At 34.0% G+C, this 23,977-nt stretch overlaps 1 protein-coding gene and 2 long non-coding RNA genes across 13 annotated transcripts in view; 2 read left to right on the top strand and 1 right to left on the bottom strand.

Annotated features, from left to right (window-relative positions):
- Window positions 1-23,977, bottom strand: part of milt (trafficking kinesin-binding protein milt) — a 102,233-nt gene that overhangs the window by 25,660 nt on the left and 52,596 nt on the right. For 2 of the 10 annotated variants that reach the window (XM_076625968.1, XM_076625967.1), the window contains exon 2: window positions 16,926-18,051. The exons of 2 other annotated variants lie outside the window; for them this stretch is intronic. In XM_076625968.1, coding sequence (XP_076482083.1) covers window positions 16,926-17,898 — 973 coding nt within the window. In that variant the 5' untranslated portion in view covers window positions 17,899-18,051. Of the gene's footprint in view, window positions 1-313; window positions 334-423; window positions 725-8,724; window positions 8,859-16,925; window positions 18,104-23,977 lie in introns of those variants that run through there. 6 more of the 10 variants (XM_033349669.2, XM_033349670.2, XM_033349671.2 and 3 more) reach the window with 6 other exon arrangements.
- LOC143303872 (uncharacterized) lies at window positions 2,273-5,902 on the top strand. The gene is made up of 2 exons (XR_013060539.1): window positions 2,273-3,637; window positions 3,752-5,902. It is a non-coding gene; the product is annotated as an uncharacterized LOC143303872 (long non-coding RNA).
- LOC117166059 (uncharacterized) lies at window positions 9,057-13,549 on the top strand. Of its 2 annotated transcripts, none has more exons than XR_013060551.1 (3): window positions 9,057-9,214; window positions 9,306-9,504; window positions 9,565-13,549. It is a non-coding gene; the product is annotated as an uncharacterized LOC117166059 (long non-coding RNA). The 2 variants fall into 2 exon arrangements; XR_013060550.1 differs by having other exon boundaries at window positions 9,077-9,214; window positions 9,306-9,669; window positions 10,586-12,598.

Here is a 23,977-nt window from a genome sequence, read left to right as displayed (position 1 = left end):
AGCTGTCGATTGTTTAGTGTTCGTCTAACCCGCAATAAGCCACGTTCTAACTATTGGGTTGGCAACTAAGTGATCGCGGATTTTGTCAGTGCCACCTAATGGCAACATCCGCAATCACTTAGTTGCCAACCTAATAGATAACTCGATGAATTTTCAAACTCGAATTTTTCGAGAACTGAGCCGAGAACGAAGAAATTTGTAAAATCTGTAAAACCTGATTCCACGTGTTCCATTCGTTCGAATTCTGTACCAAAGCACCGGCGCATCACACACTGATTAATTTCGTATTTTGAACAGTGTATCAGCTACTTACGTTACAGGCGAGGATTTGCGAAACTCGAAGGGAAGTGTAATGCAAGAACTGAAAAGGAAAAAGAAGCTCAAGCCATTTCAACTGATCCCGGCAATTTGAGAATTACTGACAGGAAACACAGGTGCAAGATGGCTCCGTCGGCGAGGAAGCCAACAGGAAAATCGGTGTATGCAATCCGGTGCAATCGGAACATCCCCAGCAAGGCGCGGGTATCCTAGAGGAGCTGGGACAATTTCCATCCAGGAAACCTTCGTTTTCCAACAAATCCTCGTTCGACGGTCTGATGTCTTCGTCGTATTCATAAGGGTCATCCTCTTGGGGATCCTGTTGCTCCTGGTCGGAAGATTCTTCCGGTTCCAGGAGCGTATTGTTCGAAATGCTTCTCTCTTCCTCCGCCAGGATCGGCCAGGAACCCAGGGAGGATCGGGAGCAATGGCTGATTCGTTAGCTGTATTTATTAATTAATGCAATTTTCCTCCAGGACCTTCTCTCTTTCTACTTTCTTATTCCTTTCAAAGCGTCTATCTTAGCTACGTCTTGCTGCCTCATACAGTTCTCGCTTCTATTCTGAACGTTACAAAGTCTGTACATAAATTTGAATTTCGCATCTGTGCTCGCTGTTAACGTTCAACGCCGGACTGTATCATTTTACGATTATGTTTCGAAAGAAGTTCGCGATAACTGTGTGTCGATAAGCAAGTGTCCTTTTACGTTTGTTACCGCCATTGGTAAAAAAGACAGTGGAAGGAGATCTGCATTTTGAAGTAAATTTTTATTAAAGTTGGGTTTATTATATTACGCTCACTAAAATGAAATCAATGCCGTAATTACGATAATTTATTCTATTTAACATTGGTATTGTAAATGCTCTTTTTTTCTTCCGTTCAATAAACCTTGTGAGATATGTACAGTTTGCACGTGCAATTAGCGTACATTGCTAATTGGACAGCGTTCTGAACACTTGTCGATATTCCAATTGCTGGATTACGTAATATAGCGAGAAAAGTTTCGTGAGATAAATAGGAACTGTAGAGTGCAATTTGATCACCGTGTGACTGTCCGAGGGTTCGTTGGAAGTTGTAAACACTTTCGGCTAAGAAATATACGTTTTTTACTGATTGACCTAAGCTTCGTTTTTTCCCTTTCTACGAAATCTTACAAAATTCTGAGAATGTCACAATATCTCCTTTGATATCCTCGTAACAAAAGGTTGGACTTCAGAATAAGATACAATGTGTACGATGCTATACACAATTTAATAATCTTCATTATAAATAGTTTTTCAATCGCAATTTATTCCTCGTTGTTTGCAATGCTAACGATAGTTTAAATTTCACGAGTAATGCTTGTCATAGAAACAAAGAACACAAATATATACTTCATCATTCTATGTTTAATTAATTTCCTATCAAATATTTATATGTGTATATATGCACATAAATTGTAAATATTTGTTTTTATATGAAAATAATTCAATTTGAAATGTGGGGGTATAATAATTATTATAATTAATATATATAATATATATAATTTATCTAAAATACAGTATATATATAGATCTTTATTTTATGTTTATATTATGTTACATATATATATATATATATATATATTGTATTTTATATAAAAAATATTGATTGATTGACTGGTAATATTATCCATTAACTTTTTCCCTGTCAATTGTCACCAACTATCTGCTACATGACTGAACGATAACAATAAACAATTAAAAAAGAAACCAGCCGTAACGCGCGAGTATCGAGCGCAAGTGAACTTTACGATGGAAATATTCAAATCTTGATATCAGCTATCGTCGATAATTATGACAAGTTCTGAGAAGAAAAAAACGTAAGCGAACATAAATTTTGCATACGCAAACGGTTACATAAATGTTGTAAGAGTTCAACTAACAGTTTATTCGTAAGCTTCGAGATTAGTAATATTTCATTGCGAAGCAAACGAAGCAAAAAGACGGAGAATGTCATCAACGAAAATAACATTCCAAGAACTATTACTGCTGCTATTGACGATAATCCAACGTGGATGGAAAAAGAAATATCGCATAATTCAGCAAGCGTTAGTGTCTTCGGGGTCTACGCTGTACACCTGATGCACAGCCTACATGCTGACCAACTACTGTAACTATTTGACGAACATCCACAGATGATACAGCAATTCTAGCCACCGACGAATATCCTAAGGTTGCGTCGACACATCATTGCAGCAACACAGGCTAAGTCAGTGGAGAATGGAAATAAATACTGACAAATGGACATGTCACGTTTGCCTTGAATTTACCATAACCACGTCGCACTTAATAAGTGCATTATATCCCAAAATCAACTGGTTGACCATTTTGGGTTACGTCTTGAACGCAAGGTAACATGGAACCAGCAAACGACAAAGAGACCCAGCAAATTCGACTCTCAGGAGGAAAGCAACGTTCTGGTTGACCGGTGGACGTTCTAAGTTCAGCATAGAAGCATAATCACTTGTACATAAGCGCATCATGAAACCAATCCTGGCAGCCAATCATGGGGCATGGAAGCGAAAAGCCTACACAGCAAAGTGTGCGGTTCTTCAGCCAGGACCAAGCCAAGAGAAATCCTCAGGACGATAGAAAACGCAACACAATTGCTACGTTGGAAACGACGGAATTCGTGAAAATCTGTGGACAAACTGTGTTACAGTTTGCGGGTGACGTGGCTGTGCAGCCAGTACAGTTCAAGACTAATGGACCATCCCATCTTGGTAGCCAGGGACCTACGCTCACTCAATCAGCCTCGCAAAGTCCGAAGAGGACATGTTGGTTACATCGACAACAAGTTATCAGCGAGAAACACTTACGCATTGACGCCAATGAAATATAATTTCGTACGGACCCCGTCCAAAAGGATAGTTGTTCACTTACCGAATGTCTGTGTCGTGAATGTGTTTCGAACAGACTGTGAAGACTCTAGGCTACTAGAAAACGAAAAAGGAGAAGATTCAACAAGTCACTCTAATCGTGTCTACGTTACTTGATTCAAATGGAAAAAAATGGCAAAGGAGGTAGATACAAGCCATTTTGATCGGTGACCCAAAAACAAACGACGATCGAGAGACCTCGTGATATTGCTTCTGACGTTGGTTTGGAAAAAATCGAAGATGCAAAACACGCGGCAAAGGAAAGAACGAGATGCAAAAGACGAAATGACGCTGACCCTTCGATGGTCATCTGCAAGACTCGCTCCTTATTATTCCGTGCAAGCTAGCGATGTGTTGATGCGAGATGAAGTTGACGTGGAATTACCAAGGAAACGACGAGAGCTGGCGAATAAATGCAAGGTGAATTTTGACACGGTACCAATAGCGGCGGTCAGCTTATTGCGTTCGTACGCGTTTAGTGACGACTTTTCTGATTCCTAACCTCAACCTTCTTCTTTTTTTTTTTTAACGTAGAGAAATCCTCATGGACACTCTGTTGCTACGAGGACAGCAGAGTAATGTCCGACAAAAAAGTTATGAGTCGAGTTATATTGACCAGGCTGTGACTGCAGTTCCACTTCTGGGCGCCATTCCACTACCGCCCGCCATGGAGACAACCTAACCTCAACCTAACTCCAACCTAACCTCAACGATCGTCATCTTTTGACTATTCTCGAGCAGATGAACACACTGTCGTTCAATTAGTCTCATTAATTAGATGTAACATTTGGGGAAAGATGGGACATTTCGGTGGACGCTAACTTTTAGATAAAATGAACGTACGGATGGAGGACAGAGCGACAATGTTGGACCGGAGAATGAACGCGGATGGCTGTTGAAGTAACTGCACGGAAGCAATGGGCTGTCGTAAAGCAGTTGCAGCTTTTAATGTCTTGAAAACTGCATTGGACAGGAAGGTGGGTCTCTGTCGAGAAAGTCCTCGACAGTTGTTGAGGACTAGTTTAGAACCTTCCCAAAGTGTATTTTCACTGGAGGAGGAGGAAGCATTAGTATTTGAGTGAGATGGAAGACCTATTATTTGGTTAACAACAATTAACAGCAATTTATGCGCCCCATTGTGCATTTTATTTACACTTTTCATGTCAAGTTTTGAAAGTTTATTTTAAGACATTTCGATAAACAAATATTGGCGCTAGACACAACATTTTTTGTGAATGCAACACCAGTGGTGCATATAGTATTTTAGAGCAATTCTTTCTGTAGCGTTCTCATCTTGTCTTTCCTCTGAATTTCCTGGATCAAAACATAAAACTTCTGCAAATGTTCACTCTTTTCAAACACTGGGACAATTTTATGACAGCAAGTTATTTCATATAGAGTCATGAAAAACTAGTTTAAGAGTACACTTACAATTTTGAAGTCTGTGACAATGTTGAAAATTGTTTAAACAATTAGGAAAATGCAGAGAGTAACAATAATAATTAGAAAATTAGAAAATGTAGAGAATAAGAATAATTCTTTTTAATAACACTTGTTCTCCTCGTAATTCGATGTCCAAAGTTCAAAGTCATACAGCTAAATCATAAATTATTATTCATAAATTGCGGTTAGCACATGAAGATTTATTTCTCTTGCCAGTGCCAACATTTCAAGAGTAATTTCTTTTAAAAAGTGTAAAAATGGTGATTCTTCTTAATAAGACTTGAAAATTGCTTACAAGTTTTCCGACAGCAAGGACGAGTGACAATGAGAACACGTGAGACATATCTACACGATGTGTTGCTGTTTATAAATTATAAATAAGCATTGTTGAAAGTCAATAGAATAATAATCCGTTTGATCTGTCCTCCGCTGAAAAGAATACAAATGTAAATACTGTTACGTAAGAATGTAATAAGAAACATTGCAATTTGACTTTTCATCAATAGGGTTTTATCAAAAATTAAATCTTAGATATCCTCGTTTCGTGTTTGATGAGCCATTAATAACACAATAATAGCCTTCTACGAGCTTCCGTCTATCGCAGTCTTATCTAGGTGTCCTCAGAGATTTTTCTCATTTTAAATTCTCATTTAAGTTTACTTAAGCAGAAGACTTTTAGTTTTAGCATTATTTGTGTAAAGCAATACGTATATTGATTTCACTTGTTCTTCTTTGGTTATTAATAGTACTCCGGCATATTCCGTTATAATGTGCAATCTGCACGTTCAGCGCTGTGGAAATTTGTATAACATGTACTCTCTGCTTTCGAGCTCGCAATTACCGCATATCGTACATTTCGCTGTTTCTCTAATCCTATGAAACATGTTGTATTTACCGACATTTACCGGTTAAGCTAATTTCTTCCTATCCAATTAGTCCAAGCTGCTCTATATTATTTATACGTGTTGGTAACTGTAACTGGATATAATCTTCACGTTTGCGTGTCTGCAGCTACTTCGATTCTCTCGTACATCGGATCGAATTTCAAGATTCTGTGTTTGTCTCTGGTATAAGCTTCTCTCTTATCTCCTTTGGGATGTTTGGTGTGGTTTGGTGGGAGGGGTTACTAACCTCAAACAATTCTCTAAATCGTAGCAAGCGAACGTCTTTCGAAACATTATCGTAAAAAATTGCATTATGTAATCGAGAACTTTGCATAATATATACTCTGTTGATAAGGAATCGAGCAGCTTTTCTTTACCTGTATCGTTTGAAACGTTTCAATATTTCCCAGTGTTAATAATTTTCTATAAACTTAAGCTTGAGAACAACAAAAAGTATGCACTGTCTGAGCTTTTTAGACTGTTGAATTTTGAGTAAAATTGTGACATAAATTGCTGGCATTTATTTCGGACATGAAACTCGATACTATGTTTTAAACACGATAGCGGCAAGCTTTATGAAGGCCCTGGAAGTGTTATAAAATATACTTGGACGTTTTACATTCTTATTACAAAAATATTCTATATTTACTAACGGCCATTGAATAATTTAAAAACAAGAAGTCGTATCGACTGAACAAGCAACAATGCGCAAATATGGAGAATTGTTATCGTTTGAGAGTGCGGGTAAAAGGGGAAAAACACAAGTTTAAAAAGTTATGCTATAAGACTTATTCAATTAAAACAATTTGATTACGAATAATCATGATAAGTAATAAAAATCTTTTTGTTTATCAACCAAAACGATTTTTCGCCATTGATGATGGTTGCTAAAACAAAATTCGGGTTATCGACAATTGGTAATAGGGTAACGAAAAAATCCCGTCATCGATAATAATTATCGCTACCTAAAAAAAGTTCCGTCTTTGATAATGGTTATCAGCAGCCAAAAAGAAATTCGCCAAAAATAACGGTTATTAGTCACCAAAGAAATTCTCTAATTTATGATGATTATCGGTAGCAAAAAATTATGTCGTTGATAATTGTTATCAGCGATAAAAAAATGCTTTCTTACATAATAGGTATCAGTAACCAAAACTATAATGGTTAGGAGTAACCAAAAACCCTCAGTCATGAAAAATGGTCATTGGTGACTAAAAATAACTCCGTCACGAATAATAGTTATCGACAGCTAAAAAATGATTCTGCCATAATGGCTGTCGGCAACAAAAAATATCTCACGTAGATAATGGTAATCGGTAACCAAAAATACTGGAATCATATATAAGGGGTTCAAATATTCGTAAGTAGAATACTTGAAAATTAATATTGTTTAATCATTTAATATTTTGAAAAATTTCTTTGGTACTTAGTGTTCACTGTCTTCTATTACAACAAAAGTTACCAGTATGTAAGTCCCCCCCCCCCCCTATAAAAATTGTAAAAATAAATGTTACTTTCGATCTCTGATTACGGTTAATTTATAGTGCAACAATCGAAAATAAAATTACCAAAAGTTCTGACGTAACATCTTAGGTAGAGACGTCGCAGGTGATTATTGATTTTTCCACGCGGTAAAGCTTGCATAAGAGTATGCACTGAAGTGATAAACCGAGACTACGCGGCTCTCGTCATTTATTTATAGGAACAAAGATGTGGCTACATGTCGACAAACTACATGTACTTGCATCGTTAACTTTGCACTTTATCAATAGGCTGACGTTCCTCGACATTAATTACGAAAGTTGAACCTACTTTATGCGTTTAATTTTAAGTAATCAATACGAGGCATATATAATAAGAATATTTGTTTAAAAAATGTTGAAATTGTTAGATATTATACGACGCACCGGTTGATGTATTTCTTGTAAAATGAAATGATTGTAAAATTCTCGTAAATAATGATACGAAATGACCGGCCAGAGAGTAAGCACGTGGCAATAAGCATCAATCTGAAACGTTGCATAATGTATCAAAGATATACACGAACGATTGACCTCCAAAATAATCTCTTACTGTTCGTCACAATCCATTAAACATGATTCTAGTTATAATGTAAAAACAGTGAACCTTGTGTTTCATTCGTGTTTTTAATCCTAAGATATCCAAATCGAATTCCATGTAACGTTCCAATAACAAAGAAACATTACTACAATGTTTTCTTCATATATTTTTTAATTTTTCATTGTATATTCCGTATACCTATGATAGACAGAGAAAAAATCAAAATAATAACAGAGTCGTAAAAGCAATTATAAGTAATGAGAAATGCAAACAAAATATTTAGAGATAATAATTTAAATATAAATTGTAGTGTTAGAGATATTTTATATATAATTATCTTAAACAGATAAGCTTGAACACAATTAAGTCTATTTGAAATAATACCATAATAATTGCTTGAAATCGTTTCAAAACATTAATTTATCAAATTGTAGTTGTTAACTTCCGTATTTTATATAAATAATAGACAACACATTGCACGTTAATTTAATTAAGTAATACAATTATAGAAGTAAATAGAATGGAAGAATTAATAATTATAGTATAATAAATTATTATGGAACAGAATACTCTTTAATCCAAGATTTAAACAAACAATAGATTTTAATTAATTTCGATTTCTTAACAAGTTTTGATTTTCATTAGAATTGTCGTATAGTTAAAATTTTTAAACTATATGTAATTATAAAGTAGTTGAGAAAATTTCGAGGGAAACATAGCACAGGCTATGAATAAACTGTGATTTCTTATTAGCGAAAGAGAAGAAAAAAAGTAAACAAAGGGGTTAAAGTTTCGAGATTTTAAAAATGGCGTCATGTCTCGAGGGTTGACCAGCAATGTTGGGAAAATTAAAGAAAAGGAAGTAATACAGTAGTCGTTATCTATATGCGGAATAATCTATCTGATTATTATTAATCTGCGCATGAATATATCATTTCGAAATTTTGTAATATTTCGTTTATGATTCAATCGAATTTGAAATTTCAAAATTATCGTCCAAGTATATTTTACGATAAAATACGTTGGAAAAATGAAGAACAAAAAGTGAAGAGGAGATTTGCTTATAATCACATGTTGATCACTCGACGTAATTAGTTGTGTTTCAAAATAAATACTTACCATTCAGCACATTAATTTTCCGCCTCTGACGTCAGAGGATGTACCGGGCACATTTCACTAATCTTCTTGAAGTTCTCAAATTTTAACAATTAAATGTCTATATAGACACTAGTTGACACAACAAACAGTGATCTATGATTCACGCACGTCAAAGAAAGAGAATATTACTTCTTATTATTAAGAAACATGAAGATAGCGTGAAACGAAACAAACGACAAAATTACTCCGGCGCCATGACGCATAGCTGTCAGAGCAAGCTGCGCAGCCGAAGATGCGTATAAATACGGTTGAGAGGGAAATTTAAATCCTAGAAAATTCCTAGGGAAATAATTCTACGTAAGTATTAGATGGATCTGGTTTTTGTAAAACAATTAAAGTAATTACTTGACAATTTGTTTGGTATCTCCGATCCTTTTCAAATTTCCATATATTGAAAAGCTTCTTAAAAGTTAAATATTATTTTAAAAAAGTATCACAAACAATTCTAATTGTAAGTACTTTTAATTTTATATCGAAACTAAACTTAAACCTAACCTAAAACAGGCTACTAAAATATTAGTTTGTTATTTGTTATTTCACAGATACACAAATACAACACTGCCTACCAACAACAGCAGCAATGAGATTATCAAATTTTCTAAATCCATGACCTAAGTTCATTTATTACGGATTGTCTGGCAACTTTCCGATAAGCGTTGACCTGTGGAAACGAAACTATTTTTCCTACGATCTTTGTGACTGCATTTAATTCATCTACAATATTTCGTCACTTTCCAATATGTTAGTTCATATGTTCATTATCACACATATAATACATATATTACAATACTTTGATTACAGAAGGAGAAGCAACTAAAAACTACTAACGGGCCTCAAAAACAAGGTCAAACTGGTTTATATTATATAATAGAAATAGAATACTGTTTTTATGAGTATATATTATAGGTATTACTTAACGCTTTCACTATCACCGTTTAAGGAAAAAGTCACTGTTCACAGCTCAACATTCAAAATTTGTAAATCTTACATAATGTGACATATATTTTTACATATATAGTAATAAAACCTGCTAAGTAGACAACACGATTCTTAGAATCGCACACATATGTGTAACGCTGAGCTGTGAGTAGATTGCTTCTTACTGCAAACTACTTGTCACACATATCTAGATATGTAAGGTATTGTATTGTTACCTACTTAACGCACACGATGCTACTGAGGCAAAGTCGTCGTCAACGAGTTTCCACGACGGATTCAACAAGGGCGGAAACCTCCATGTTTACATTTCTCTGTCGACCGTTCGAGCGATTTACGAGTGTTGTGTTACAGTGTCTCATGTTATACTATTTGCACAAAATCTGATATTCTATGTGTTCCAAACAATTTTATGTACAATCTTTGTCAATCGAGAAGAAAAATTTAAAATAAGTGAAAACAATGTGTTGCAATGTCAGATTAGTGGTAATTTGGCGTTGTTTATAATGAATAGAAATGGTATCTCAAACGAAAAAATAAGATTTATCCTAAAGACAATTGAAACACAATATACATGCGGTCACGAGAATATTGGCACACTGTTAAAGAGTGAATAACTTTTTTAAATTGGATCAAACGACTCGAGCCTTTTTGAGAAGTTAGGAGGATTATTTTACTAGATGATGTGGCAAAAGATTCTTGAAAAAATTGCAGTTGATCGGAATCGCAAAGAAAATAGTGAAGATAATTTCTTACAAATTTTATCTGAATTTCTAAGGAAAATTTGTATATAGTAAAACATGTAATCTATCACATATGTGTGACGAGTGGTAGCGAGAAGGTAAATAATAAAGTAAATAAATAACGTAAATAATATGTTAATTAGGCTGTATGGAGGAGTTCAACAGCTGCGATGATGGAAATTTGGAGGATGCGGGGAATGTAAATTTGGAGGAGATTACAAAAGAAGACTTATGATATTTAACGTCATGATGAAGAGTATAATGAAATATGGGGGACAGAAGAAAGAAGAGAAGTGGAAGCAGTATAAGAAAGGTATCTAAGAGCAGTATTAGTGACTGGAGAGGTGCACACCTACAGTAGGATATTTAGACAAGAAACGAAGACGGAGAAAATACCTCTGGGGTCAGGAGAAAGGTACATAAAATATGAAGATATGAAGAAGAGATTAGAAGATCAGAAAACTCACTACTTGAGGAGTGCAGAAGGGTCATTGATAGGGAAAAATGAAATAACATGAGCCATAGAATGGCAAGAGAGAAATTTAAAGGAAAATAGGAACGAGCAGATGGGAAATGGAAAACAGAAATAACCTTTCGTTTATTACATATACATGTAAGTGTGATTTAAACTATATCATGTTTAGTCTCATTTTAATCAGAAGAATGTCGCAAATGCGTGGGTAAAAGATTAAATTCGAGAAAATCGAAGATAAACAAGTTCCATCATCGTCTCATGGATAGTTAGTGATTTTTCATAGACGATTGAATACGATAGATCAGGTTACGCTACTCAAACGTCGAGCTCCGTGTTGTGTTGAAGCGAACAACATTAGAATCGATGACGGCCTATCAATTAGGACGAAAGAAAGTATGTACCTACGAGAGGAAAGGAAAGTCAAGAAGATAAAGATAACAAAGTTAGGTTCGGATTAGGGAACGAATGGAGGATGAGTAAATTCCAGATGAGGAGAAGAAGGAATGCGGTATATGTGGGAAGGAGGAGGGAATAGGAGAACACGTTATAGCGCGATGTGAATATACAACAGTGGGTGAACGAACAGAAATTCTTATCGAATAAGAGGCTAATGGAATAGGATGGATGAAGAAGGTGACGGATAAAAGGGGATGAGTAAATGAATCCCAACAGAGAACAGGAGCTTATAGCACATTTTGGTCAACATTGGGTGAACAGTATAATATGATTCTAAGGTCACTGTAGATTATTTTACTACACGCAGATTATAGATTACATGACAGTAAGGGAAGATGACGTAATGTTGAAAACAAGAAGCGTGTTAGGCGTTTGGAATTTTTTTTACCATTGTTCATCGTCGTCCTTAACGACTTCGCTTCGTTGTAATAAATATTGAAATAAAATATATTATTACGACGTAGTATAACCTACAAACCGATTTATCTCGAAATGTGCTAAATGTGCTCTAGACCTGTATTACCGGTTGGTATTCAAATATTGGAGATATACAGATGTTTACTGATGCAAAATAAATGAGATATAAAATGGAATTATGTAGGATATTTAGGATGCAATCACACGTAATAATATGCAAGAGCGATTCAATGTATGACGGGAGGGATTTGAAATGAAAAATAAGCGTAATGTAAAATGGAAATAAGTAGAGCTTCCTTATCCAGAACACAGCATTTTCCAGTAACGAATGACTTTTCTCTTTCAAATATGTACATATTTTATTATTGCCCATACAAAACGTATTTTTTCCCTTAAATCGATCAAATGGATTTTGATTAAAAGAACTTAGTACGAAAGCAATATCGTTCTATCTGTCGAGACAAAATACGACATATTTAAAAACTTCGAAGCTGCCGTAGGTGCAACAGAATTGGCATATGTACATGATGCTGGGAAAATTACAATCGCGAATATTAAAAAACAAAAATATGATACTGATTTCAATTATTTGAAGCACGTAGATCCTTCGAGTGCTGGCAACAGTAGGAAAATCTTAAATATACTGATGCAATGAGATGGTTTCGTTACGATAAAAACGATATCTTCTCATACCGATGCATTCGTGGCATTCGAAAAGAAGCTTCGAACGTTCGAAGTAGACAAAGAACGTGGCTCTATGAAATTTCTTATGTTGATTGAATTATGATTAATAATATAAAATATACTAAATATAATAAAAGGTAATAAGGATCCTTAAAGATTCAATTGATCCTAATTTGTATTTGAATAAGTGAAATTTCATATGAGAAAGATAATTGATCCATTATCCAAATATTTCATGATTCGAACAGTTTCGTCTTGCTGTTCCTTCGGATAAGGAAGGTTCCTACTTTGTAATTACCAACAAATGTCCATCCAATTTCAAAGTTTTAGTGGACCAGATGTTCAACACACTAAATAAATATTGCTACTACTACTACTACTACTACTAGTAGTACTACTATATTACAGTACCTGAGTAATATTAATTCTGAAAAGAGGTGGATAGATATCTGGAATACAATTTTTTGAATTTCTTAACTATAGTCCGATAACGATTAAAAAATAAAGCGTGGAACAAATAATTTCTTCGTAATGTTTCTGTCGGCTGAACGTGATAAATAACGAATGATTACTGATAAAAATTATGTATATCATTGTTTTTACAATTAGTCAGCTGATTAATCTTTTGTTGCCATAGTATTACAAGATTTAGATGTTTCTCCAACTGCAATCAATTACCAAACTTAATGGGACAAGTAATCCGTCCAGTTTATTAATCTCAGCATTTATTCGCAGCGAGTATTGTACGATTTGATAAGTAGAAGATAAGGAACGTCAAAGAAATCTCTTAACCTTTCAAAGTCACCTTCAAATTCTTCCAACAGAATTCTTAATTTCGTATTATAAAAAATTATTAATTTCGCATTTTCCTAATAACTTTTCCCTCATTTCCAACGATTTCGTATTTAAATTTCCTATTGGAACAAAACTCGCTTATTTTCCAATGCAGTGCTTTCCGAAAGATCACATCCGCGATTGGAAATTTTTCTACCCTAATTGCGGCAGAGTATTTTCATTTCCTGTATATGTCAATTATGCCTAATCACATATTTCTGAAATACTAAGCTTGTAAAAATACTAAAATACAAAAAAAGAGAAAAAGAAAAATGTTATTCCCAGTCAAACCGACAACCTTCGATTAACATTCTTTTAACGATACATAATTAGTTTTTAATCAAAAGAAATTTCTTTTCAAGTTTCTCCTGGACTATGTTAATTTCGTTATCGATGATCTGTACAGAGTGATACTCGTATCTGGAGGGATCTTGAATATCGCTTGATACATCCTCCGTTTCACTGATCGTACTCCATCAACGAATTCCGAACAGAGAAATTAAAGCGGCGACGAAACGAAGGCAAATGAAAGTAGACCATCATCGATTTAAAAACGACAAGATCGAAATCGCGCTTCCTTTCTTCGTGCATTCGATACATGAAAGTAACGTGACTTCCTCAGTCGTTAAGAAAGAAAACTTTCGCGATACGAATATCGGCCTGCTTGTTCCTAAAACGAATCTATTTTGAATGGTATATGCGTATACGGTTACTGACATTAATATTTGGACATTCTTTCAAACAGAATAACATCTTTTACAATTCAACCAGACGACTTGTTTTTTTTTTTTTTTTAGGAAAGGGGAATTTTATTAATATAAAGAGAAGATTAGTTTACCAGGTGTAACAAGAATTTTGAAGCATATTGAAAGAATTGCAAGCATATATTTTTTAAATATACTTGCATCAATATTCGAAGTCTTTCTATCAGATTAGAAAAAATTTTCTTTTTTAATCTGATTTATAATTAAAAGATCAAGGAATCTGTAGATGTGCTTATCGCTGAATAAAACGGTTCTAGGTTTGATAATTACAAATATCAATTTCATAATTTCGTATTGTACGAAGGAAAAAGAAGAAAGGAAGAGAAAAGAAAGAGAAGAAAAATGTAATCACATGGCAATATCCTATCACACGTAAGAAATAATGAAGATTGTAAAGAATAAAATTGCCGCGGTTTGACTCATCTATGACATTGTAATTAACGTACACCTTATCAAGCGCGAGAAGATATTCGGATACCTTTCAGAGAGTGAAGTGTATCTATATAAAGAATGACAAATCTAAAATTGAACTAAACTACCATTAAGAGACATTCAGGAAGCCATCGTTCTATATATATAATGCTATCGTTTACATTTCGCATTCGTCCCCGTCACTTTTTCGTATTTAGAGAGATGTCTCTCTAGTCGAGCTATTAATATCCAATTTCGTAAATGGCGAGGTCGACTAATCGATATTATAAAGCGGAGCTTCCTCGGCTACGGGTCGTGACCCCATGTGGGGTCGTGTAACAAAATTATGGGGCAGCGGAAATTTTTGCAACTGCCACACACCAGAGGAATAAAAATGTCGATGACCTGTCAGCAAAGGATGAAGAAGAATTTATCGAATTATTAATCGACATGGATATAAAACAGCAGCTTTTTAACAAATCGTTTAAATGAATTTTTGCTTAGAATTAGAACAGAATTTTCAACAATTTTTAAAATGATCTTGAACACGCTTATGATATTTTATATCACATATGTGAAAATGTGACTCAACAACTCTGTTTAAATAACATCTGATGGTAAGTAAATTGGTTAAACGTATTAGTATTCAGTCATACTGTCACAATAGTTTACAATACTAATAATGTGCCTCAAATATATTATTAATATTAATGCAACTATTCAAATTTGTTAACGTTCGACAAAGTTATTTGAATAATATTTCATGCTAAACAGATCCAGCAAATCTATCAGTAATGTTTAATACATAGTATTATTCAAATTTGCTTACGCCCAACAACTCTATTTGAATAATGTCTGATATTAACTGGATTCCTCAAGGCAATTAGTATTTACCTATACCATAACAAAAACCTATTAATAATATTAATGTACTACTATTATTAATAATGTTAATACCATTATTTAAATTTGTTGACGTTCAGAAAGTATACTTGAAATAATATCTGATATTAAGATCTAGATCCCTCAAGGCAATTAGTATTCACCTACAATGTAACAAAAATCTATTAACAATACTAATGCTATCTCTCAAATATATTAGTAATGTTAATACTATTATTCAAATCTGTCTCAGACTCAATAACTCTACTTGAATAATATCTGATACTATATAGAACCCTTAGCTCTATTAGTATTCAGCTATACTATCACAAAAGTCTATATAGTTTATATACTAATTATATTCACCAAATATATTAGTAATAGTAATACTACCACTAAAATTTTTTAACGTTAAGCAGCTCCATTCGAATAATATCTAATGATAAAGCAGATTCCTCAAATCTACTAGTTTGTACTCAGTCATGTTATTACAAATATCTATAATACTAGTAATATCCTTCAAATATATTAGTATTCAACGTTATTATTATTATTCAAATTTATTAATAATCTGAATATTAAATCCTCGCCTGAATTATATAATAAAAATTGTAAATGAATAATTAATAATAACATGAAAAATCGGCGTCTTTATTATTGATGGTTGTAAAATGAAAATATCAATTCACTCTGAGAAACATTGAACATACTCTGTTATATCAGATATTCAGCCAGAATTGAATTCTTTATGCAAAAATAAACAAACACATCTGTTTCACCGATATGCAAATTTAATTCTGCCCTAACAGGTGATAATAAATGATACAATTATAAATGTAATAAAAAATTGTTTAGAATTAAACTTCTTTAATTTGTTGTCGATTAATGTCTTATTTGTACAGGGTGGACAATATATAACTGACCAATTTCAAAGTCCCGCCATTCCGAAACGATGCATCATCTCCTGTTCCGCTGTAACAATCGTATCATGGACGTACGACAAAATAATCATTCAAAATTGTCAAAATACTTCATCAAAGTAATTCGTCGATAACGATGACCTCACACAAATTACTCTGCCGGTATCGTCCGGCCATCAAAGATCGCCTGATTCTATTGCAGTGGGTTTCTTCTTACGAGGTTATCTCACAAGTAAAGCGCATGTCGATAAACGAAAGCCAATCGAGCAGCTAAAAGATGCCATTCGAGAAGCGACGGCGAACATAACTTTCGAAACGTGCGAAGATGTAACGAAAAATACGACTGACAGTGCTGACTTTGTACAGCGTCCGAAGGCAGACATCTTTCTCATATCATGATTCCATACATAATTTCCAAATATTAATAAATGACTCGTATTAAAAAATACTGTTATTTTTTACTTCGTCTAAAAGTTATCGACAGTGAGAATCAGTCGGTCATATATCGTCCGCCCTACATATCTATTTCATGTACCTTCTTATGTACAAAACTGTGGCTGCGTAACATTCTCTCGACATAAAATGGGTTGGCGAATGGGAAAAGTTTAAGAAGCGTTGTCATAAACCATTCATATCCTACCTCGATTAAGGAGCAATGTTCTGATAACTCTGATATATATCTTGCCATATTTCGTTTTGGCAACGTGAAATAGAAAGTCTGACACGATTCCATCGCCTTCGTGTATATCGGTCTCCGCCAAAACCTCTTTCAGCGCCTCCACCCGTTCTTCCGGCGTACTTTCGTCGTACGACGACAATTTGTTCTCCAGGCACTCGACCACGCTGAAGTCTTCCCAGAACTCGGGCGGATCAGTTTCGAGCCTCCTGGAAGATTCGGTATCCAGGAAACCAGAGATGTCCAACCCTGCGTAAGACACGTCCAACGCCAAATTCGCGAATGTGGGAGTTCGTGCTAAAGGAGAACTGGCTTGCAATTTCCACTGATGATTCTCACGATCTCTCGACTTGCAGCGACTTTGCGAGTCGCCGGTCCCTATGGAGCTCGCTCGGTTGTTAGTCCGAGAACGTTCCTTTGAGTCAGCGAAGGAATATTCGCTCATTTTCTGCGAATTGCTTGCCTCTGGTCGCCAGAAGTATTTTTCCTTCAAATCTGCCGGCAGATTTTCGTTTATCCCCAATAACAGTTGCCTGTCCTCGCTGCTTTTCCACGAGGCCGCTTTCAAATTCCAAACGGCCTGTAAATCACGGTGTTCCGCGACGTTTCCCTTTGTTTTCCACATAAGATTTCCTGCTTCGCCGTCGATACATTCCGAGCAACTTTCGCTGTTCCTTGGAAGAAAACCATCGTGAGAAACTTGAATTGTCTGCCAAGACGAGTCTTTCTGGGAATCCGTCTCCGCCGCGCTCTGGGAATACTTTGCTGGCTCACCGATTCTTCCTCGCACGCCAACTTCCGACAAATTTTCAACCGGCTCTCGATCCAACACATTTTGAACCGTGTCAATCGTTCTCGAAGAATAGCCTACCTTCCTTTGACCTTGATAGCTACGCTCAAATTTCCCAGACACTGGCGGATCGTGCTCGTTGCTCATGTCCCATAATCGGATTTTCGATCTTAAGAAGATCGAAATTTACGTACCGCTGTTCATGAGATCACGTTATCCCAACACTATCTTTCCATTTGTCTCTTTCTCGTCGACACAGCTTCGCCTCGTTCGTTCATTTATTTAATTCTGCACTCTACACTGTTACGAATGATGTTGGGATCGTATGATGAATTTTCGTGAATTAATGCCAATGGTAATTTCGAGAGTGCGCTACAAGAAGCAGTTAGGTTTTAAGGATTGCTGTCTTATGATGGCATATGCTTGGGTGGGCAGGAAATGTGTGACGCTGACAAGAGCATGGAAAAACGACTGAACTGCCTTGACGATACCACACAGGACGAAATGGAAGATAATGTTACGACAGATGTAGAAGATGCATACAATACCGAGAATATAACGGCAATAATGACATTCCTCAACACTTTGAAATATTTGAGGCGATAGAAACAGTTGAGATGATCGAAGGCACAAAAGGAATGTAACTTCGTCGAATTGAATCTGCTAAAAAAGTTGTGTGATTTAGCAGTTAAAATGTTTGATCGAATCATATTTAATTGCATTATTTGTATTGCTATTATTATAATTTATATTATTCTTTTTAATAAGTAGGATAAACATGAATTTGCGAAGATGAACATCCTTCTATTTAATTTCGTTATTTGTACTGCTATTATTATAATTTACATTTTTTTTTGGAATACATAGAACAAAGATGGACATGCTTTTCTTTAATTTCATTATTTGTATTGCTATTATTAATATCTATGTATTCACATCTATGCATTCACTATGTATCACATACATAAACCTTTGAATACACACATACGAAACACATACGAAAACCTTTGTCCCCCAACAATTCAGATAACCGAGATCCTACTCGAATTAATTTTTACAAACATGGAATATCTCAATTGGATTCTTGCTGGCACAAGATCATTAAACCTAATGGCATATATATTTTGACTCAATGAAGATTATAATACAGCAATGGGAAAGAAAGTGAAGACGAACAGCGTCCTCTCACATTGAAAACGTCAGTGACTCGTTCTTCCAAAAATACGACATAACCCCCTCACTACTCAGAAGAGACCAAGTCGCTATTACTCGCATCCGAATAGACCACACAAAAGTCTCCCACTTGCATCGATTGACAAAGGACGCAGCTCCCGGTGAAGAATGCGGAGAATGCAACGTACCAGTCGTTTCATTTTATCCTGCCTGGAGTGGTATAACACACATCGTTCACAAACTGAAACCGTGTATTAGAGACAATGTCAACAAAGGAACAATCAACGATCTGTTAAGGCCCATTAAAGGAAGTAAGATAATTAACGTGATACTTTAAGCATATCTGCCTTCGTAGCTAATAATCTTGCAATCGATGCAACGTTAAATTTATATATATAAAATTTTACAAAATTAAATTAAATACCAGACTGGTCCTTTGTGATTTGAAATATGGCGCCCTTACGTCTGTTTCCATAGATTTGTTTACGAAACTATATATTACAGAGAGAGATAACTTAAAAGTGAAATTAACACCTAACCTATTTTATAATGTGATTGGCTAATGTGTTATTAGAAACGCGTCTCCTATTGGGCGATCAGATCGCCCCCTGTTGGCTGATACAAAATGGTAATTGCGTAGCCACATTCTCAATGGCAACGCGCTTATATAGCAGATCGCCATACATAGTTAAAGATTAATTATGGTTAAAGAAAAAATTAAGTGGAGAATATACAATAAAATTGACTCATACGACGCATCATTTCTGAGAAAATCGAGTTTGAAAAGTTGCCAAGTATACTTTAACTTGGTTAAGACTAGGTGTGAGTAAACAATCAGCACGAGGTTATTACACACGTGAAAATAAATAAAAAATGTTGAATAATATTTTTCCGTTTAAGGCATCATTTTCAAGGAATTAAAGTTTGATGGAAATAATGTTTAATTACGAACTGGTTTGATACAGGCGCATGATATATCTTCAAATTTATTTTTCTCAAAAAATAAAGAAAAAAAGAAACGAAGCGTATTATGAAAAAATTCTATTCTATATTTTTTACTTATTTTCACATAAAGTTTAAGCTCCTGTCGATTCTTTACTCTTGTTCAGTCTGGAATTATTTAAATTTAAGAATACTTGTTAAATTTTCAAACTCGATTTTCTCGAAAACGAAACCCCGGATGGAAAAATGTTATATCAAACGTTTTCTATTCTTTTACGTAGAATTGCCCCTTGCTCGGTTGTATTACAAAATTGTAATTGTGGAAATCCACCTCACGTGTGTATAGAAAACAAGATTATAGTTTTGCAAATACATCGTTCTTATTGACCATGTTATGTTGTGTGACCTAATAACTAATACTATTGTTTTATACCTGTGCAAAATTACTTGGAACTGAGATACCTTTGTACTACCTATTTCATTGTGCTATCAAAATAAATAAAGCATGTACGTATATACTCATCAAAAGATATTGATGTACAATTGAAAGTATATCACGGTGCTGTTTACAAAAATCATTTAGATCGCATCGATAAGAATATAAATACTCGGAACTTTCAATACATGCAATTGACTAACTGATATCAGCTATATAAGCGCCGATAAACTGATCACATTGTTATAGACCAATTGTGTATATCTCTACAATCAGAAATTACAACTGCAACATGAAATTAATGCTAATGTTAATAAGAAAATGTAACTATGAAACAACAACAGGATTCTATATAGAGGGTGTTTTAAACAAATTGCATAAAAATTTGATCACAACTTTTATGTGTCAAAGTAGGAGAAAAGCAGTTCACAGTTCATATAAATATTAAGGTAGCTCTTAAATAAATTAAAATTTAAGATTACTCTCAAATTTCGAGCAAAATTAATCTTCAGTTTAGGTCAGATAAGACATTAAATAATATAATTCTGAGTTTAATTTATTTAATGCCGTTAACTAATTTTCTCAAGTTTTTCACAAATTTTAATTCATAATTATCAATACTCTCTCCTCCTTTTAACAATTCGAGATTGATATTTTTCTTTCTTGTTGGATACTTTCTTTTCAACTTGACGATTTTGTCAGATCTGCTACCTCAATTAAATATCGATTTAATGTTCTCTCTTCGTATTGCAATTATTTATATCAACTTTTGACTTTTCAAGATAAATACAAATGATATAAAAAATTATTATTATTATTTCATATCATACTAGTCATCAATATCATATTATCTTTATTAATCAACTCCAATTTGACTAATATAGTTGACTAGGGAACTACCTTATCGATAGAAAACTAAAAGCAGAACGAATGTCAAAGCGTTTGCCATGAAATTCGCGAACATAGACGCGTTTCATACAAAATATCAAACGTGTTTAAATATACCGAGATATAATTAGTCTGCGAATTTTTATAGATCTATAGGAAACTTAGAGGTTTGAAAAGGAACAAGATCCACGTAAAACGCAAAAGTACATAAAATAATCCAAAGTAATCGTTACGATATATACTTGTAAATAGTGGGGACATTTCATAGTTTTAGTGTTAGAATTCTGTACAGGCCATTTTGAACATCCATTCTAATTCAACTTTTTTTTATCGTTAATATAGAATATAAACATTTTTCTCTACTTTGGTGCACAAATATGAGACGAATCTTCAATTTTATTTCCATAATTGTATTGTGTTCATTATATGAATTAATTGTATTCATTTTATTTCCATTGTATTCACAAATAAAAATTTGCATAAATATCCTCGGTTGAATTATGATAATATATTTTCGATATACATATTTATGATACAAATTTACAGTATCAGACAAGATTAGACGGTATTAGACTAAAATGTGTTAATGTTAAACTAAATTACATGTCAGTAACGTGCGCATTAATAATATAAGTTTGAATAATTTTCCTCCTGCACCCAAATTCCTACCCATCATTTTTTAAACACGCTGTAGCCATAATAAATAAACGTTCTAACAGACGTCCGCATATTTTTTGGAATTTCTTCCAACCAAAAGTGGTTGAAATCAAAAATAAAACACTGTATGATTGATGATTATTGCTTGACAGCTAATAACGAATCAAAATTAATCAAAAAATATAATATCACAGTTTTTTTACGATGATCATAGATAGCAAGTATCTCGCAAATTTTACAATTAATTTTAATACGTCTCTTATACTTTTCTTCGATCCTAAGAACGAGCGAACATCGAGTGTTATAGCACAGAATTTCCGTGCACGCTGATTAAATTATATGCATTAATTAAATTGCTGGCAATAAATTGGTGTGAAAGAGCCGCACCGTAGTTTCGAAAACAATAAACCATTATACGTATCACATTTTCTTTTCCTATTCCATTTAGCTGACGGATTATTTCTATGAGAAAGCGTTGAACTATTCGAAAGGGGACGTGTCTAAAGAATTACACGGTTTTTCTTTAACAAGGAAAGCTTAATTCATCGTCTAATTGATTGTTGCGCAATTCTCTGAGAAAATCGGCTACAAGACTTGAGAAATTCCTTTTCCCTGATAAGTCGCGAGTTCAGCCACGGACTACCTCGTTGCTTCACTCAGATTTACGCAGGCTGTCTCAACTGAATGAGATCACCTAGGTATCTGACTTATCTACGATTGTATGAAAAAACCTCTCAGGGCAAAGTTAAATTATTTGCCGTTATGAATCTCGCTGATTATGTGAATTTAAACTATCAGTATACATATCTTAGTAATTATATAGAATAATTGCACTATATAGAACTACAGAAAAAGATATATTTATAATTATAGATAAATATATATATAATTATAAATATTATATATATAATTATACTTACTATAAAAAAAATATAGCTCTAAATATTTACAAAAATTTATAAAAAATATAGCTATAAATATATACTATAAATAAAATATAAGAACTTACTAAAGGAGAGGTGGAATGAGATGGGCATTTTTGTCTCGCACAAGACATAACAAAAATTAAAAGACCATTCAACTTCTAATCGATAACACTGACAAGTTATCGTCAATGATCGTCTAAATGTTTACGTGACTTATCTTTTGCTTCTTAAAGACGAGTATTTTGTGTCCCTCGTATATTATCTGTATTGAATGGGACAGTGTAATAAAAGAGGACAATAGTAATATGTTATCTGATTAATCCATTTCGCAATTTTTGTTAATGTAAGAATTTATGTAAAGTTAGACGAACGAAAGATATAACAATGAATGTACAATTTTAAATGAAATGTTGAAACCGGTCATTTGAACGAGCCTGGTAAAGTTAGTGTTGATATCTCTAGACACCAAAATCATAATATTATGATCAAACTTACGTGAAACTTACTATATCTACGTAACGATCAAGAATAATCACGAAATTGAAGAAGAAGAAATAAATCCTCGATAAAAAATATAGTATAATTCTGAAATTTTATCGGAATTAATGTAAATATATAATATTAATTTATAGTGAAATTAAAAAATCAACGGCGAAACTTATAAAATTAAACAATATTAATTAACGTGAATAATAAATTCATAAACCTTTTTATTCTGAAAATATGCCAACGATATTGAAAATATACGGAAGACTTGGAAGAGTATTAAACGAACGATACCGGACACCTCATGTTATAATATAGTTCATGGTATAATATAGTATTTAGTGCCAGTTCCCATGTGGCACTGAAGAAATTCGTCGCTAATAACAATACTTTGCGAAAGATTTCGACGAAGTAACAAAAATTGTATCTCTGATATACAAAGAATTCAATTAAATTTAGTAATATGTTATTGCTATCTTTGAAACAACAACCACTTGAAATTGCAAGCGATAGCGCATAGCAGGCAAACGCGAACAAAGGATTTGCGCTGTATTACGGCGCTCGTGTCATAGTCAGGCCATCGGGTAGACAAATAAATATGTATTTCAGAAAACTTGTCATAGCCTCGGGAGAGAGCTTGGTAAACGATGCTTTGCTATGGAATTAAAGATCAACGTAACATTCATCTTATATATATGACAAAGATATTGGCGTCTTT

The sequence above is a fragment of the Bombus vancouverensis genome, chromosome 17 (assembly GCF_051014615.1).
Source record: "Bombus vancouverensis nearcticus chromosome 17, iyBomVanc1_principal, whole genome shotgun sequence".
In the NCBI taxonomy this organism is placed as follows: Eukaryota; Metazoa; Arthropoda; class Insecta; order Hymenoptera; family Apidae; genus Bombus; species Bombus vancouverensis.
Note: the sequence above shows the minus strand (reverse complement) of the source record. Positions and strands in the feature narration are given on the sequence as shown.